Genomic DNA, 17,922 nt, shown 5'->3' with positions numbered 1-17,922 from the left:
ACTTGTCAGTGGGATACTAAGTAGACTGGGGTCTGAGATTACAGTATGCTAAGAATTTTATATGAATTATCTAAGTGGCTCTTAACAGCAGTGCACAAGGTACATGTTGTTATTATTATCCCCTTTCTATAAATGAGGACCTGAAGGCTCAGAGAGCTGAGAAATGGGCATAGTCCCAGAGCCTGGTGGGGGAGTTGGGACTTGAATGCAGGCAATCTGACACCAGAGCTTGCAGTACTGCACGTATCAATATTTTCTCTTCAGAAGAGTGGGGCAGTTTCTATTCAGGGACTCCTTTGTCCTTCTTTGATGGGACATGGAGAAAGCAGGCCTCAGATGAAGAGAAGGCAGGTCCTGCCGGGATGGGTCAGAGACTCCATGGTGGGTCCTCCGAGGTCGTCACCGGTTTTGGCTGACAAGCCGTAGGTTCTCCACTTACCCGGAACTGACCACCATTGCCATCATCCAGCTCCAGAATGTATCCTTCGGCGGGCACCGTGGACAGGGGTGGCTGTTTCCAAGACAGCGTAGCGCTGTTGTTGTGGGTGCAGCACTCCTCCAGCTGTAGGATAGGGGTCGCTGGGACTGGAGAGGAAGCTAAACAGAAATTAGTGTAACCCTGGCTTCTGTCGAGCTGCCAACATTTTCAGTATCTAGGAATGAGAAGCACGCCCTTACTTAGGCCAAGTGGCTGGGCTAAGCAGCTAGCCTGCGGTGCATGGAGATGGGGGGCGCCTGAACAGGATCCCTCCTAGAGTCTCCAGGAGTGGCAGTGGTTTCTGGTCTACTGTGCTGCCTTTTCCCAGCTCATGGTGGCACTTCCTACCTTAACTGGCGGGAAGACAACGGCTGTGTTCTCACCCCCTTGAGCACCAGGGTCATCACCCCTAAGAGAAGTGTTTCACGTGGGAAATGGATGTCCCATCCAGCCCACTGAAGCCTGTTTCACCCATAACATGGCTGATGAATTTATCATAAAGTTTATTCTGAGCCTTATACCACATTTAATAAAATGGGAACTGGCTATGCTGAGAAATGGCTCTGAAACCACTATATTTCTAAGGTTCTACCATTTTTTATTAGTGATTCCACTCAAGGTTTTGTGCACATAAGTAGCTATAGCTCTGGATTTTTGAAAATTTGGTACCAAGTGACACAAACAGTGGTTTCTCAGTTTTGAAACTTCTGAAGAATTTGACATCATTCTTTCAAAGCAGCTATACCTTGAAAATGGCACTAGCTCAGTCTGTTCTTTCTGTAGGTGTAGAGCAGTCAACTGTGAGCCTAGAGAGTAGTATGGGAACAGACGGGGCCTGGCAGGGAAGGTCAGAGTGTCCTAGTGACCTTGTGAGAATCTGTCACAGTGTGACTAGTCACAATACCGCCCCCCACCCACCCATTTTGTGTTGAGTCTTGTATTACTTAAAACTGCAGATTAGTTGAGCCTTCAGACATACAGACATAGAAATGTCAGGGAATGAATAATCCTAGTTCCTAACATATGAACTCAATTTATGTATCTGGGAGCAGTGTTTTTACTAACTGCTTAAAATTATTTTTCAGCACCAAAACATGAATTTATTTTTGTAGCACTTTAACACAGGAGAGAATGGTGTGGACCATGTCCAGGGACATTCAGATGAACAAATGTTAACTGTGGAACACCTGGTATGCTGTACCAAAACTGGACTTGGAGTGTCATGCACTGAATGAAATCTCCTCCGTGCCAGTCACCCTGACTAAGATGGTTAATTTAACAGCAGTTTAGAAAACAGGTTCTATGGTGGATTACCTAGAAAACAAAAGCAGTGACTATAAGTGATGTGAAGGTGAAGCAGGTCTATTATCTTATACTTAAGAAGGCTGGTACATGACATAAAAACCATGCCTGAGTTACCAGCTCAAACATAATTAAATCAAAATTACGACCAGTTAATTGGAGATCATCAGTTTACCGGGTGGAATCTTATCAGAGAACAATGGCTCTGCAGCCTCAGAGGAAATCTGGAATTGGAGGAAAGGAAATAAATGCACTGCCTTGTTCAATACATAGACTACAGGACTGGCTGGGAAGAGGAGACAGAAGACAGACTGCTGCGAATGATTCTAATGACCATCTACATGTAACAGGTATCATCTAGGAGTTGTAACTGGAGGTTAACTTAAGGTCATTAGTCCAGTTAGGAACTTACTTTGTCATTTAAATTTTTTTCCATATAAACAGAATACATCTTAACATATTAACAGTGGAGTAAAATCTGACAAGTTTAAGCAAACCATTCTTCAAAGGGCTTCTAGAGACATGGAATGATTCTCCCTGGGGATATTTGCTCTTAGCTGTGCTTAATGGCTACAGCCTTCCATAAAACAACAATTTCTTGGACTCTATTTCATTATCTGCCCTATCAGTCTTCATTTTCCCTTTGTTCATGTTTCAGGCAAGTCTACATTTCATCAATTTTAAAATCAAAGAATAAGATCACAAGATGTTTTCAATTTGAATCATACAAATGCTTGCAATGTCTCTGATAAGAAACCTCAAATTTCCCATATAGACATAGGTATAATTAAAAGATTAATTGAAATACATGGTGTCATATGTAATTAAAATATGTGAACTTCATTCATAAGTCCTCAGTGGATACACTTTAAAAGGCCAAGAAGAGAGAAAAAAGTCTATCCAGTCACTAATCTTCAGATCTGAACACTGTCCCAAATTTAAACAAACAAGCAAACAAAGAAAACAAAGTGAGAAAGAGAAAGGAAGAGAGAGAAGGAAGGAACCCAAAACATTTGCATGTATCTAAATCTATTTCTCAATGTGCTAAGAATTATTTTTTCTTTTTCCTTATTTACCCCCAAGTGATGTTGCATATAAAAGGAAATGTGACATAATTACAGCCTCATTAGCAAAGACTAAGGCTGGCATTTCAGAACAACGGATTTTATACTGGGTGTTATATTATTATTACCCTTTTTCACTTTATTAGGTATAAAATAAATAACCTACAAGAATCCAAAGTATTTTCAATTGATTTATCTCTTGTGTTTTGGAAATGGACAGCATTACAGTTCCTGGGCTGAACTCTGAGAGAGAAGGTTTTATTTTATTGAAATTCCTATCATTGGAGCTACAATAACTATCTTAACACCTTCATGATCATTCCTGGACATCTTTATTTTTCCTAAAGAACTAGTTTCTGATCAGAATTCTAGTACTCAGCATCCTTTCAGCCTGTAAAATCAAGCTTCAGGCTAAAAATTCTCTTCGACACAGGAGGGTAGGTGTTCTTATTGACTTCCCTGGGGTCTGGTGGAGCCTCATCTCAAAGTTAAATTCTGCCACAGTGGCTTGTTATACCAAGGTTTTCAAATGTCTTACCTTTTAAAGGCCATTCTAGTTCAAATTATCTCTCACGTTTTTCACATTTGTTTACTTTTCCCTCTAATCCTTCAGATTGACAGCACTCACAACCGTCCAGAATTCCTCTGTGAGGTTTCACAGGAGTGTGGTGAAGACAATGGGAGAAAAGAGATCCCGTGATGTGGAAACACTGCTGAGGGCCAGGCTGTGGGCAGAGGCTTACATGTGTTCACTCATTTAATTTTCAACATGACCCCACAAGGTAGGTACTGTTATTATCCCTATTTTAGACAAAGAAACTGAAACACAGAAAGAGTTCACCACTAGTCAGTGGCAGAGCTGGGTTTTGATGCCCAGCAGGTTGATTCCAGGGGCTGGATGTTTTTATTGCCTCTCCAGTCTGGGGTTCAGTAATAGTGAATGAGAGGGAAAGTGCAGGCCTAAATCCAACAGGAATGAAACGTTTTTGGTTCCTATAATGTGAACAATAAAGCTTCTCAAGAACTGCTGGTATAGATTAAAGAAACATTTCACCTTAAGAGCTATGGTAGTTGGGAAAGCAATTTTACTCTATCATTTTCTCTGAAGGTTCCTTTGTAGACTGTCTTTCCTTTTTATGGTGGCTGAACAATACAAATGGCATGTGAGGAAAGTTTAGACTTTAGAGGAAGGACAGGCTGTTTCTGGAAAGCTATCACTAGTACTTTGCTAAGGATAAACGTGAACACAGGCTTTGAGGACACGAATTCCAGGCCCTCAGACAATGAACAGATTCCACACGAGTCCGCATGTGTGCTTATCCCCATCACTGGCAAAGCTCTGTGCATTCGTTCTCCATGATTTATAGGAGGGTCTGTTCAGATCATACTGTCCTTGCCCATGACCTTGGTGCATACTCAAGGCTTTTAACATTCAACATTAGTTAATGAAGATAAATGTGTCCTTAGTTGAGTAGAGGCACTCAGGGGATTAACAGCCGTTGGTCTATGTGCTAAAAACGCTTGATAGACCATTAGGTCAATGTTTCATCCTGGGCTGGAATGTACACACTGGTGTTTCATTTCACCACTGACTCACGAACGTTGGAACACTTTGTGTACTTAGGCAATTCTGGGGTAACATTTTTCTGGGAGAGGGTAGGTATCTGAAATCTATTCTGAGTCAAGCAGCAGAGCCCTTAATAGACTGGGGAAAAAAAAATTAAAATTTCCTTCCCATGACCTGGTAAGAGTTGAAAATAGCAATTTAGAAGTTTAATCAGTTGTCTTCTACAAAAGAAAAGCCTGAGAGATAAAGCACAACTCCCATAGTCTGGAAAGAGGGTAAAGATGATTTTCTAATCAAAATGCAACTGGAAAACATGCCATCACAGTTTAGGAATATTTGAACAAAGAGGGAACCAGCATTCTCCACTCAAATCTCAAATTGCTTGAGGGTGATGTGGAATCAGAAAGAGGAGATCAGTTAAATCCTCAACTAATAAGAGAATAATTTTAGGCAATGCATTTTAGCTGAGTAGCAGCTGGCTTAAGTGGAAATATTTAAAAACCAACCACAGACCTATCTTCTTTGATATTAAAAAAAAAAAAGGCACCTGAGATGAAATTTCAAAACCAGAGAGATGCTCAGATTTTGAGTCAGAAATTAAACAGATATTCTAGTTGTAAGTTTGAATCATAGCTTTAAATGCATATTTCTAGTAACTTTGAAAATATTTTAAACTTTCTACTGATCCACTTGGCACAATTAGATATCATATCTTGAAATTAACGTATTGTTAGTCTCAACAATGGTCAGATTAACACCATTCCAAATGCTACTTAAATTTGGCCATTTGTACATGGATGTTGGGGTGTAATTTCTTGAGATATTTTTACTGACAAGCTGTGAAAGCACAGTTTACTAAACTGACTATGAATATCCTAAGAAAATAAAAAGACCAACACTACACAAGGCAAGGTTATGTATATATACTAACAGATATCAAAGGGGCCAGTAGAAGTCTTAACTACCGTCAGTCAAGTTCTACTGTGTCATACCTTTTGGCTTTTTCTTTCCGTTGAAAGCATGACAGATACAAATTATTCAGATTCTAAGGAGGACTGGGCTCTCACTGAATTAATTAAACTTGAGCACAAAGCAAAGCTTATAAATGAACTCTGCAGAGGGATACTTCACAGAAGTAAATTAAATTAACATGAAGTGTTGAAAAGGAAAATGGAATAATCCAGTCTCATACCAAATGACCTGCTATATTAAATTCATAAATAACTGTTCTGGATAATTTTGTGTTCCAGGTGAATTTTTGCTGTGAGAGTTTTCTGCGTTTTGGCCTTTAGCGTGTGTGGCATTCTCTCCTGTGTGTACAGTCGTGTCCACACTTAACTCCCGTGTGCAGCCCTAAATGGCCAAGTGAGAATGCTTTAGGAATGTGGTCTGTGATGCACGACACGTGAACCTGCAGTTCCCACATCAGATGAAGGGCCAGTTCACTCCAGTACAATAGTACCATCGTGCCAGCTGGCCTGGACTCCACCATGGCAGATGGACATGACTCAGGACAGATGGGGGAGGAGAGGGCTCTCCAGCTGATTAAACCATCTGAAAGCCCAGGGGCTTCTATCCTCAACCTGCCCCTCCTCCTGCCCCATCACCAAGGCTAATTGGATTGGCTCTTTTTTTTTTTTTCTCTTCCACCAAAAGCCCTTACACTGCCATTTTGTGACACATTTTCTCCTCTGAGCTACTTGTGACATAACCTTTCAATGATTCTACCTCCTTGAAGGAACTGGGCAAAGAGAGAGGCTGATCAAGGAGGCTTTACCTCAGGCTATCTATACTACTTGGATGGTGACACATCAGAGGCTACCATGTAGGTGTGAAAGAAAAAAAAAAAAATTTTAAAGCTTGAAAGCACTGCTGCAACAAAAAATTAAATTTCTTAAGTTTAAGACTTCAGTTATTCCTTGAAGAAGCCACTTAGTAAGGCATTAACTTTACAGCACGAACCAGAAGTTGCAGGTGTGGGTTCTGGAACCATGCTCCCTGCGTTTGAATCTTGGCTCTGACACTCACTAGCTGGGTGAGCTCAGGCAAGTAACCCACTCTTCCTGTGCCTCAGTTTTCTCAGCTGCCTACTAGGATTGTGAGAATAAAATGAGTTAATCCATGGAAAGCAATTAGGAGTGTGTCTGGTTAGGCAGTCAGTAAATGCTAACTATTTTTGTTACTACAACGAAGCATTTTTATTTATAACTTCTACACTACTTACTTCGAAAATTAAGGCATTACCCCCCCAAAGCAATATATATGAAACAAAAAGATGAGAAAACTGAAAATAAAAGAGGGCCAAAATCCATTTAAAAAAATGAGGGAAGTACATGTACCAGGGACAGGGATGAGTGTAACTGCATGATGTAGTCTGTAGCCCTAACACTCGCTGGGTTATATGGCTCTCTCTGTCTAATAAAAGGATGCATGCAGATTTTTCTTAAGAAACAAAAATGTTAAAGCACTGAATTCTAAGTTATTTATTACACGGATGCTTAAATTGGGAGAAGCAAAGAGCGAATCAATTTCTTCAGTTTTAAAAAAAGATCAGAAAATGACAAAGTTAGAGGGATAGAGGACAGATCAGTGGTTGCCAGGGATTGGGGATGGGGGAGCAGAGGCGTGTGGGTGTAACTAAAAGGGGCAGCAGGAGGGAAATCTTTGTGGTGATGGAATAGTTCTGTATCTCGATTGCCGAGGCGGTTATACATGTGACCCGATGGCACAGAACTACACACACACACTGTACCAATGTCAATTTCCTGGTTTTGATATTATGTGATAGTTAAATGCTAGATGTAACCACTGATGGAAACTGGCTGAAGGGTACAGGGGACCTCTCCTTAATATTGCTGCAACTTCCTGTGAATGTATAATTATTTCACAATAAGAAGTTTTAAAAAATCAGAAATGTCTTTTAAATGGGCTATTACTTACACTGCCATAAAAATATCATTGCATGTTTGGTTTGAGTTTTTACCTTTTTTTCAAAGAGTTATTTTCCTTAAGATAATTTTAAGTACTTGTACTTCCCCTCAGCCACCCCAAATCTCAAACAGATCTTGCCATATCCCCTAATTGCATGGACCAAAAAGTTTAAAAAGTTAAAATTTATTTCCCATTTTCATTTTCCTTCTGTGTCCAGGCTCTCATTTTCCTGACCACTATAGGCAGACGGACTCTGATCCTCTCAAATTCCCGCTAATCTACACTCAATTGTTTGCCATTATCTCTACTCCTGTGGAAGCAGTCTCAATTCTAACTCCCTTGATTTATATCAATATATCTGGGTTACTATCTGTAACAAGATTTTATTTATGTACAGCTCTCTCTCTTTCTTCCTCTTTTTATGTCAGCTATTCTCTGATGCTGAGCATGTGAAATCTCTAAGATTCTCAAAGAGGCAAGCATTGAGTTGATCTGGATTTATCTGACTTTCTGAGAGGCAGATTACCCAGCTAAAAGGGTATATTTCTATTACATGATAAGACAGGAGCCACTCCAGATTTTTGTAACATTAACCAGAGGTGTGTATGTGTGTGTGTGTGTGTGTGTGTGTGTGTGTGTGTGTGTGTGTGGACTTTCCCACCTCTCAGCTGATTTATAAACCTGAAGGCTGCCTTTTGTTTGCTGCAATCTGGCAAGCCACCTTTATCTTGCTTCCAGCACCAGGATCCACTTGGGGTAGTGCTGTGACTGGGCAGGGGGGGTTGCACAGGCACTTACTTTTCATCTGCACAAAGTCGAGCTGGTGGATAGACTGCAGCAGAGGGCTGTTGTCCAGACTCAAGTCGAAGTCCGTGGTCATCCTGGGAGTGAGCGTGCCTTTCCCCCACTGATCCTCAGTCAGGTGCACTCTCCTTATGAGGGCGTCAGAAATCTATCACAGCAAAGACCACAGCCTGAGAAACACGGCCCCACAATGGACACAGAGCTCTTCGACTCTCCCAGAACAGCCCACTGAGTGCCTCGGGACTCACACCCTCCCTGTCTCTGTGCAGGCAGCAAGGAGCCTTTGATGACGAGGGTGACCCGTGATTTATCATGAAAATCTAAACACTTTTGGGAGTCAGAGGGAGGCACTATATATAATTAGCTGCTGTTAATTGCTCTCATATATGATCTGGATATATGATCATGCTGTTTATGATCTATCAACTAAAAGCCAACAACATTAAATAATGATATGTTAGCAATTAGTTAAATCTACTAGAACCAATGGCCCTAAGTTTCTGATATGAGATGTGGGTATCCTGTCAAGACTTAGAACTTAGTTTTATTAAATAGTTCAGAGAGGCTGCATATGCTAACCTGTAATATAGAATTTCCTACACTTTAAGCACATCATCTTCATGTATGACTTTATTCTTTGGTAGAGAACTTTTTCATTTCTTATATTTAGGTCCCCTCTGTTGTTCTTGGCCAGTTTGGTAGAATGCCAGTTGGAAGGAATCTACACGTTCCTTAATAAAAGGTCCCTTAATCACTGGGATCAAAAGTTAAGTAAAATTTAGCTGACATCATAACACGTCACTAAAACAACTCTGAAGAAATCATGAGACATCCAAGGAATGAAAAAACTTCAATTTATTTGGGAAATCACTGACTTACTGGCCAGAAGGAGGTGTCAAAAAGGGTAGAAACCTTGTATAATTACATCTCTATCTGACAAAACTGTCCAGGATATTAGTAAAGGGACCCAATTCTTAAGCAAGGCAATAACTCTGCTTTGGAGGAACTTAGAGGGAATTATGTTTTCATGATCAAACATAAACAAAAACAAATTTAAAAGCCCATGCACTTCTCAGTCTTGTAGCATGTGGTGGCAGAGACTTCCGAGAAGCCAGTGAAGTTCCGCAGGCACCCATGTCCACACGGCCGCACAAAGGTGGGTTCGGATGTGCAGGGACCCATGCCCAGCCAGGGCTGTTGGGAGTCTGGCCTTGGCATCATAGACTCAGTCTCGTGGGGCATTGAGAATCTGAAGCAGAAACTAGTTGACACTTACCTGCAAAAAGCCACTAGGATCATTTTCCTTAATCACCTCCAGGCAGTACTCCATGAGACCCGTGGTCTGGCGCAATTTCACTGTGCAGTGAGAGATCTGATCTCGAACCACCTAGGATTGATGAGACAACAGGATGGTCCAAAATGGCAGAGGGTAGAAAAGGAAGCAAACTGGGACTTTGGAAAGCTTCTTTCAACCAGAATCCAAGAGCATCATGGAATGGAACTAAATTTATGAGAATATTTGTGGCATGGCAATGTCTGCTGTGGACAATGGCTCTAGAAGACCGATTGGATAATGGCTCTTATGGGGAGGGGCTTATAACAACTGAACCCATCAAAAAGGCACGCAGATGTTGGACCTCTGGGAAGCGGGTTACCTTGGTGCCTCAAGGGACATCTTCCACAGGTCCCCTTCACTCTCCTCTTCTGGGAGCTGCTCTAAGTGGGAGGTCATGGAGAGCCTGTCAAGGAGCTGAGTAACCTGAGGTGCAGCTGCAGCTTCTGCCCTGGGACAGAAGCCCTCTATCGGTCCCTCCTAAAGAGCAGACATCATCTGAACCCAGATCCTCTCTTGTTCCGATTCTCTTTTCCCTGGGTGGGTGGTAGAGTAGGGCTAGAGGTGGAACTTGCTGAAAGACAATGAGCTAATGACAGCAAGTACGCCAGAGAAAGATGGATACAGAATCAAGTTATAATCCACTTAGCATCACTCACTGCTTGACTTTGGAAAGCAGTTTCAAAGGCTATTTGCCGAGAGATGAGTCTACCTTAATCTAGAGAGGCATCTCTCTGAACATGCAGTTTTTGTCTCCAGGAAATTGTCTTTGCCCAGTGTCGAGGGCATGGCAGTCCTTGAAAAGTTTCCTTCTTTAGAAACGTTCATCTTCTGTGTCCTCTGCTCAGTGACCCAAATCCTGAAGCAGTTTTTGAAGCATAGAGTTGAACAAGGGTTTTCTAGGAACCTCAATTACTCATCCTCTATATTTATACTACTTGGCAAAAGCCTCAAAAATAACCACCATTCTGGATTTTATGGGTAATAACTAAAAGGGGTTTTAATAACAATTATTTTAAAACTTTTCCTTGTTCCTTCTTTTCAGTTTTCATTATAAATTTATTTTCCATGAAAGATTATGACATCCTCTTTCAAAAACAATAGGAAAATAGGTTAAAAAAAAAAAATCAAATCACCTCACCACTCCAATGCAAATTGTTAAAGCATTTTGATATTTCCTTTCAGTTTTTTTTCCGAGCTAGATTTAGTTATAGCTGCAATTATAGTATGTGACAATTTTATCTCCTCCCGCTTAACACCGTATCATAGGCATTTCCCGTGTTGCCGCCATCGATAAATGTTACTGGTTACATAAATATCTGATTGAGTGGCTTATCATAATTTAATCTATTTTTTGACACAAAGTTTTTTCTAATTTTTTGACAGTTCATCCATTCATTATTGTTGATCTTCCTTTCTGATTTTTTTATTTTCATAAAATATACATAAAACTTACTATTTTGACTATTTTTAATTGGACAATTCCATGGCATTAAATACATCCACATTGTTGTGCAACCATCATCACCAACCATCTCCAGAACTTTTTCTTCTTCCCAGACTGAAGCTCTGTACCCATTAAACACTAACTCTACATTCCCCACTCCTCCCAGCTCCTGGCAGCCACCAGTCTTTCTGTCTCTAGGAATTTGACTACTCTAGGTACCTCATATGACTGGAATCATACAGTATTTGTCCTTTTGTGACTGGCTTATTTCTCTTACATAATGTCTTCAAGGTGAATCCATGTTGTAGCTTGTGTCAAAAGTCCCCTATTTTTAAGGCTGAATAATATTCCATTGCATGTATATACCACATTTTGTTTATCCATTCATCCATTGATGGACACTCAGGTTTCTTCTACCTTTTGGCTGTTGTGAATAAAGTTGTTATGAACATGAGAATACAAATATCTGTATGAGTTCCTGTTTCACTTTTTTTGGTTCTTGTTTTGGTATATGCCCTGAAGTGGAATTGCTGGTTCATATGGTGATTCTGTTTAAAATTTTTCTTTTGAGAAATCGTTATACTATTTTCCACAGCAGCTGCACCATTTACATTCCCACCAACAATGCACAGGGTTCCAATTTCTCTACATTCTCACTAACACTTACTGTTGTCTTTTTTTTTAAAAAAAAAATAGCCATCCTAGTGGGTGTGAAGTTGTATCTCATTGTGGTTTTGATCTGCATTTCCCTAATGACTAGTAGTCTTGAGCGTCTTTTCATGTGCTTATTGTGTATCTTCTTTGGCGAAAAGTCTATTCAAGTCCTTTGCCCATTTTAAAATTAGGTTGTTTGGTTTTCTTGCTGTCTTTTGATGCACAAAGTTTATAAATTTTCATGAAGTCCAATTTGTCTACTTTTTCTTTTGTTGCCTGTGCCTTTGGTGTCATATCCAAGAAATCATTGCCAAATCCTATGTCATGAAGCATTTGCCCTATGTTTTCATCTAAGAGTTTTATAGTTTCAATTCTTATACTTCAATCTTTGATCTACCTTGGGTCAATTTTTATACATGGCTTTAGGTAACTGCCCAACTTCATTCTTTTGCATGAGGATAGCCAGTTTACCCGGCATCATTTGTTACAAAACTTCCTTTTTCCCATTGAATGGTCTTGGAACCCTTGTCAAAAGTCATTTGACCATATGTGTGAGAGTTTATTTCTGGGCTCTATTCAATAGTTGTCTTTTGTCTATCTTTATGCCAGTATTATACTTCATAGCTTTGCAGTACATTTTGTAATCAGGAAGTGTGAGAACTCCAATTTTGCCCTTCTTTTGAAAGATTGTTTTGACTATTTGGAGTCTCCTAATATTTTGACAGCTGATTTGTTATTGCTTTTAAACTTTTAATATAATTAAAATAAAAAAATAAAATGTAGGCTTTAAAATCTCTTTATCGGAATTGGTGAAAGAAACCAACTTTGATGTGGGGGTTGTTTTGTGATTTTGACTGGCGGGGGTGGACAGATCAAATTTTAAATTTGTTTGATTTATTTTCTTCTGACATCTAGTATGTTTCTGTCAAACTACCACCACCGTCTGTTGGTCTGGGCTCAAGGAATGCAAATTACTATATTTTATTGTTTTACTTTAAAATCGGAAAGTAAAGAAAGGTTAACTTTCTGCTTCTTAGGGGAAAAAAAAACACTCACAGTTTAAACCTTTAAAAATGCAACACAGGTGACCTACAGCTAATATGCTACTCCTCTCTGCTATATGAGGCTTGACTAAATTGTTCCCAGAAAATGTTTTTACATTTCAGCCGCCAGTGCAGTGCATCAATGCTGCTAGGTAGCAGAAACCTCAGCAGTCACCATTCACTATCCAAATAGCATCTGCTCTAGACTATGCAGAACTGACTGGTACTGAAAGTCCAAATAACAATCAAAGACTGGATCTGAGCGCTGTAACCCAAAGTAAGTCTGCTTTTGAGGCAGAAAAGACGGAACTGTGTTTACTTTCCAGAACATTCAGCTCAATGATAATTTTATGACCTAAATGTGCTGAAATAAATACAGTACTCAGGCCTCATAAAATTCTATGTCTGCCTCTATAAATTTCCTTCTCAAGCAAGGTTTTTTGGTGCCAAAGGAGCTGTGGGAGTGTTGGGGGCTCTGACTACTCTTAAGAAGCTTCACTGTTGCACTGCCAAGAGTCTGTGAGTTTCAAGGCTGTTTGCCATTGGCTCCTGTAGTCCATGGTTCAAGCTTCTTGGCAGGACTCAACATCCCTAAATTTCTGGCTCTCAACTCCCACTGTTGCCACAATGGATGCTGGTCCATTTTTAAAGCATTTTAATGAACTGTTTCGCAATGATCACAGTAGCCTGTGATAAAAATCACTGTTAAAAATTAAACAGTGGGGTTCCCAGAAGCAGCATTTTTGGGTGTTTCATAACTAACTTTTTTTTATAAGATTGAAAAAATTTTATTTATTTATATATATATTTATTTATTTTTGGCTGCGTTGGGTCTTCGTTGCTGAGCATGGGCTTTCTCTAGGTGCTGCGGGCGGGGGCTACTCTTCGTTGCAGTGCATGGGCTTCTCCTTGCAGTGGCTTCTCTTGTTGTGGAGCACAGGCTCTAGGTGCACGGGCTTCAGTAGTTGTGGCACGTGGGCTCAGTAGCTGTGGCTCACGGGCTCTAGAGCGCAGGCTTAGTAGCTGTGGTGCACGGGCTTAGCTGCTCCGTGGAATGTGAGATCTTCCCAGACCAGGGCTCAAACCCTGCGTTGAGAGGAGGATTCTTAACCACTGAGCCACCACGGAAGTCCCTTATAATTAACTTTTAGTTTCTCAATTAATCTCAATTAATCTATGGAAATCAGCCAGATAATTAAATCTTTTAAGAGTATACATATTTTTTCTCTGTCTTTTTTTTAAAAGATCTTTTTGATGTGGACCATTTTTTAAAGTCTTTATTGAATTTGTTACAATATTGCTTCTGTTTTATGTTTTGGTGTTTTGGGCCACAAGGCATTTGGGATCTTAGCTCCTGGATCAGGGATCAAACCTGTACCCCCTGCATTGGAAGGCGAAGTCTTAAACACTGGACCGCCAGGGAAGTCCCTCTCTGAGTGCCTTTATAAGCTTTCTTACTTGCTACCTTCTTTACTCTGTGTTATTTCTACCACTTATTATTATTTCTACATTATATTTTTTTATGAAAAACAATTCTTAGGAAGCCAGGCCATATCACTTTTTCTTTGAGCTCCACATTTCTGTGCAGTGGCTCTGATGCTCCAGAGAAACCCTTGGCACCATGTTTGCAGCGGGCTGGACTTAAGGAGTTTCTTTTATTTATTTATTTTTAATTTTTAATTTTTTTTGACTGCGTTGGGTCTTTGTTGCTGCAAGCAGGCTTTCTCTAGTTGAGGCGAGCGGGGGCTACTCTTTGTTGCAGTGTGTGGGCTTCTCCTTGTGGTGGTTTCTCTTGCTGCGGAGCACAGGCTCTAGGCCCGTGGGCTTCAGTAGTCGCGGCATGTGGGCTCAGTAGTTGTGGCTTGCAGGTTCTAGAGCGCAGGCTCAGCAGTTGTGGCACACGGGCTTAGTTGCTCTGCGGCACGTGGGATCTTCCAGACCACCGATTGAACCTGTGTCCCCTGCATTGGCAGCTGGACTCTTGATGACTGTGCCACCAGGGAAGTTCGGATTTTCTTTTCTTAAGAAGGAAATGTACAAGTTGCAGGACTGACACAAATAGGAACTCGGAAACAATCTTCCCGTTTTCATGTGCATTAAAGCTTAAACCAGCTCTCAGGGGACAATTAATCTGTGGTCCACAGTTTCAGAGAAGGCTTCCACAATTTTATAAGCAGTCACCATCTCTTCTGGATGGCAAGTCCTACTGATCATTTGAAGAGCTTTATTTTGTTGAGTGGCAAATTTATAAAGGTCATTTCTTGGATCAGGATATGACACTGTACCTTTTCGGAAAAGGAGAATTTGAGAACAGACTGTTGTGCCCCTTTGAATGCTTAGACTTTTTTAGTGTCAGAGTAACCCATGAGAGCTTATACAGTACAAATGTGAAATTTCATTCTGCCTATCTACAACTACATTTTCCCGCCACATCTCGAACAGGCCAATCTCTCACCACTCAGCTCAGGTGATACAAAGAGCAGCAAGAACTGAGGTTAATTAAGGGGAATTTCATTATTTTATCTAATATTGACCTTGACACCTTTCCTCTACCTCCATTCACCTCTCCGTCTTACATGTGGCTCTTTAAAAATTGTTCTTTAATCTTCTTTTTAATAAATACTTTTTCTCATAGTATTCTCTCTCATCATGGGGTCTGGAGGGATAACACTAATGAATTTTTAATCTAAGTAAATACTAACATTCTCTCTCTCATATTTCAAGATATTCTTTCTTAAATAGAATCTATACATTTCCATCACCATTTAAAACAATTTCCTCTAAGTATAATGCAATTCTTTTTTTTTTTTTCTGTCTAAGATACAAGTACTTTCAAGATACAGTCTTGAAGAATTTATTCTTCACAGGTCCCTTTGGTCAGTGGGGATAGTTTTTTCTATGTGTCCCATAATGTCCTGAAGCAAGATGCCCAACTGATACTTGGAATTAACTCATTGGTGAGTTACAGGTGAAGTACTTTGACCATTAGATTCATCTAGTAAAATAAATAATTCTCTTGATTTTCTCCTAGAGTAGAATATTATCTCCTATATTATTACATTCATTGAAACTTAGAGGCATTTAAATTAAGGAAGAACATTTTTAATTTCTCACGTGCCACCATTCTCCCACATGGTTTATGGAAATATGGCAGCTATTTCCCCCATTCTCTAGATACCATCCTCTGTACTAGTGTCATTAATTTAACCACATTGGCAACTAATTATTTCAAAGACAAGTCTGAGGTTTTGAGTTTTTAATCAATAAAAGGATCATTTAGGCCTATTAAATAAATAAAACACATACCTGTTTTGAGGAAGGCTTCAGATTTTAACAGTAAAACTGTGAACTTTCTATCTCAGAAGTGTGAATGCCAATAACCTCATCAATAAACATTGAGTGGAATATCCAAAGCATGCTCTTAGTGTATAGAATACTGTATCCTTGTACAGAGAAGTTAATGAAGGAAGAAATACAAGGTATGTGGAGAGAGAGAAGCATCCTGGTGTGGTCCCACCCACACAGGAGAACATTTACAATTTATGCTGTTCCACAATGAAAGTGATACATCCAGTATGGTGTTTTGTAAGATGTGAGATATGGTGGATTATTCCATTATCTTCAAAGTGTGCTTTAAGTGTCTTCTGGAGCTAAGAGTGTCACTCATATATGGGTTTAGGCAAAGGGCATTAAAGAAGTTCTGTGACTATGCTTCATTGGCATTGCCAGAGGGGGTTGAGGGTGTTTAAAGGTATGTACTCTACCCTTGATGAGTTCCAACTGTGTGTGGTGGCATCCTGATGATTCCATGGGCATCTTGGGCACTCTATTCCTTCCAGGCCCTCTGTGACTTTTGCTCCTGCACGGTGGGAAGCAGAGGACCACAGAATTTGCCTAATGAATTCCCCATTAATGATAGGCTTGTAATCAATAATAACTGTGGTTAACTTATGGAAGTTGACCCCCAAAGGACTTCAGCTGAGGGCAAAGGTTTCAAGTGTTCCAGCGTGCCTAATTTTTCCAAATGTCTTCACTGTAATGAACTAATGGAACTCCTTGCCAGTAGTTTCATGGGAATTGAGTGGGTTATTGACTTTTTCTTTCTAGTTTGTTGCTTTTCTTTCTAGAAATGCCTGTAACAGTCAAATCCTATCTAATTATTTTTAAATTCTTTGTGAGCTTGGTCATCTTTCCTTCTCTCCTTCCTTCCTGACTACCTTCTTCCTTTTCTTCCATTCTCTCTCTCTCTCTTTCTCTCTCAACCTGAATCAAAGGATTACTTGCCTATTATGAAGCATTGGCAAAATGGCTTAAGTAAGCCAGTAATATCTCTAGTGTAAATTTCTACTCTTAATGATATGGCCCTATCACTATTTTTTTTTTTGCTAACATAATGGGGACATACAGGCAATACATGGTAAATAATAACAAAGATAACAATGACAATCATGATAATGAATCTAACAAAACCCAATGGTACATTTGGATTCAAAATCAAGCATTCCATAGATAATTACAGTTGGGACATGGAAGCCCTCTGTAAAAGTGAAAGCTCTATAAAACAGTAAGCTTTATGATTATCCCTCAGCATTCTCACTAAGTAATGTCATTGGTATGTTAACTTAACCAACCACACATGGAAATTAAAGATTAGATTTTCTCAGAATATATTTGAATAGCTATAACAATTTTTTTTTCTTTCAGAGGCTCTAGAGTTGCAAGGGAACCAAGAAACCAAGAAGACACCTGTCACTTATCACCTATCATCATAGTTGTGTACTATTCAACACATGAATTCATTCTAAAATATTGGGGAGAGAACACATTTAAGATAATTGTGGAATTATTTCAAATTCTGAATGTTACATAAATAAAAATAATTCTCAGATATTTCTTTGGGCTTACCAAAAGAAAAATAACATTTGTAAAGTTCCTGAAAAAAAGCATAGATCTCATTAATGGCACATTTTAAGTGTTGTCACAAATTCCTTCTGAGGATCACAGGCAATGAAGATATTTTAAAGCCTTACTCAGCTAAGGAAGACCTGGGAAGGATGTCAACAAAATACACAGTTCATACAAGACAACTGGGGACCCAGCTGACTCTGCTGATAGTGGGACTATTGCCCAAGTAGTACCAAATGTGAGTTAGTAATAGTTTTTGAAAGCTCAAAAGCACTTTTTCCCTCCAGTAGCTTTCTGACATTTGATTAGTTTACCACACCCTGAAAACAGACATTTGGCTCCCAGTGTGTTTTCAAACCACAGGACAGCATGAACTGTACTTTATATTTCAGAC

At 39.7% G+C, this 17,922-nt stretch overlaps 1 protein-coding gene across 4 annotated transcripts in view; it reads right to left on the bottom strand.

The window, feature by feature from the left end:
* The window catches only part of TRIM9 (tripartite motif containing 9), a 113,312-nt gene that overhangs the window by 23,789 nt on the left and 71,601 nt on the right, over positions 1-17,922 (bottom strand). For 2 of the 4 annotated variants that reach the window (XM_059057165.2, XM_059057167.2), the window contains exons 4-6: positions 9,423-9,533; positions 8,141-8,294; positions 440-597 (exon numbers count right to left, since the gene is read on the bottom strand). In XM_059057165.2, the coding sequence (XP_058913148.1) occupies positions 440-597; positions 8,141-8,294; positions 9,423-9,533 (423 nt within the window). The remainder of the gene's footprint in view (positions 1-439; positions 598-8,140; positions 8,295-9,422; positions 9,534-17,922) is intronic. The other 2 variants (XM_059057166.2, XM_067028477.1) reach the window with 1 other exon arrangement.

Source organism: Kogia breviceps, chromosome 3, assembly GCF_026419965.1.
Source record: "Kogia breviceps isolate mKogBre1 chromosome 3, mKogBre1 haplotype 1, whole genome shotgun sequence".
In the NCBI taxonomy this organism is placed as follows: domain Eukaryota; kingdom Metazoa; phylum Chordata; class Mammalia; order Artiodactyla; family Physeteridae; genus Kogia; species Kogia breviceps.
The sequence above is the reverse complement of the archived record's forward strand: the minus strand, read 5'-3'. Positions and strand labels throughout refer to the sequence as shown.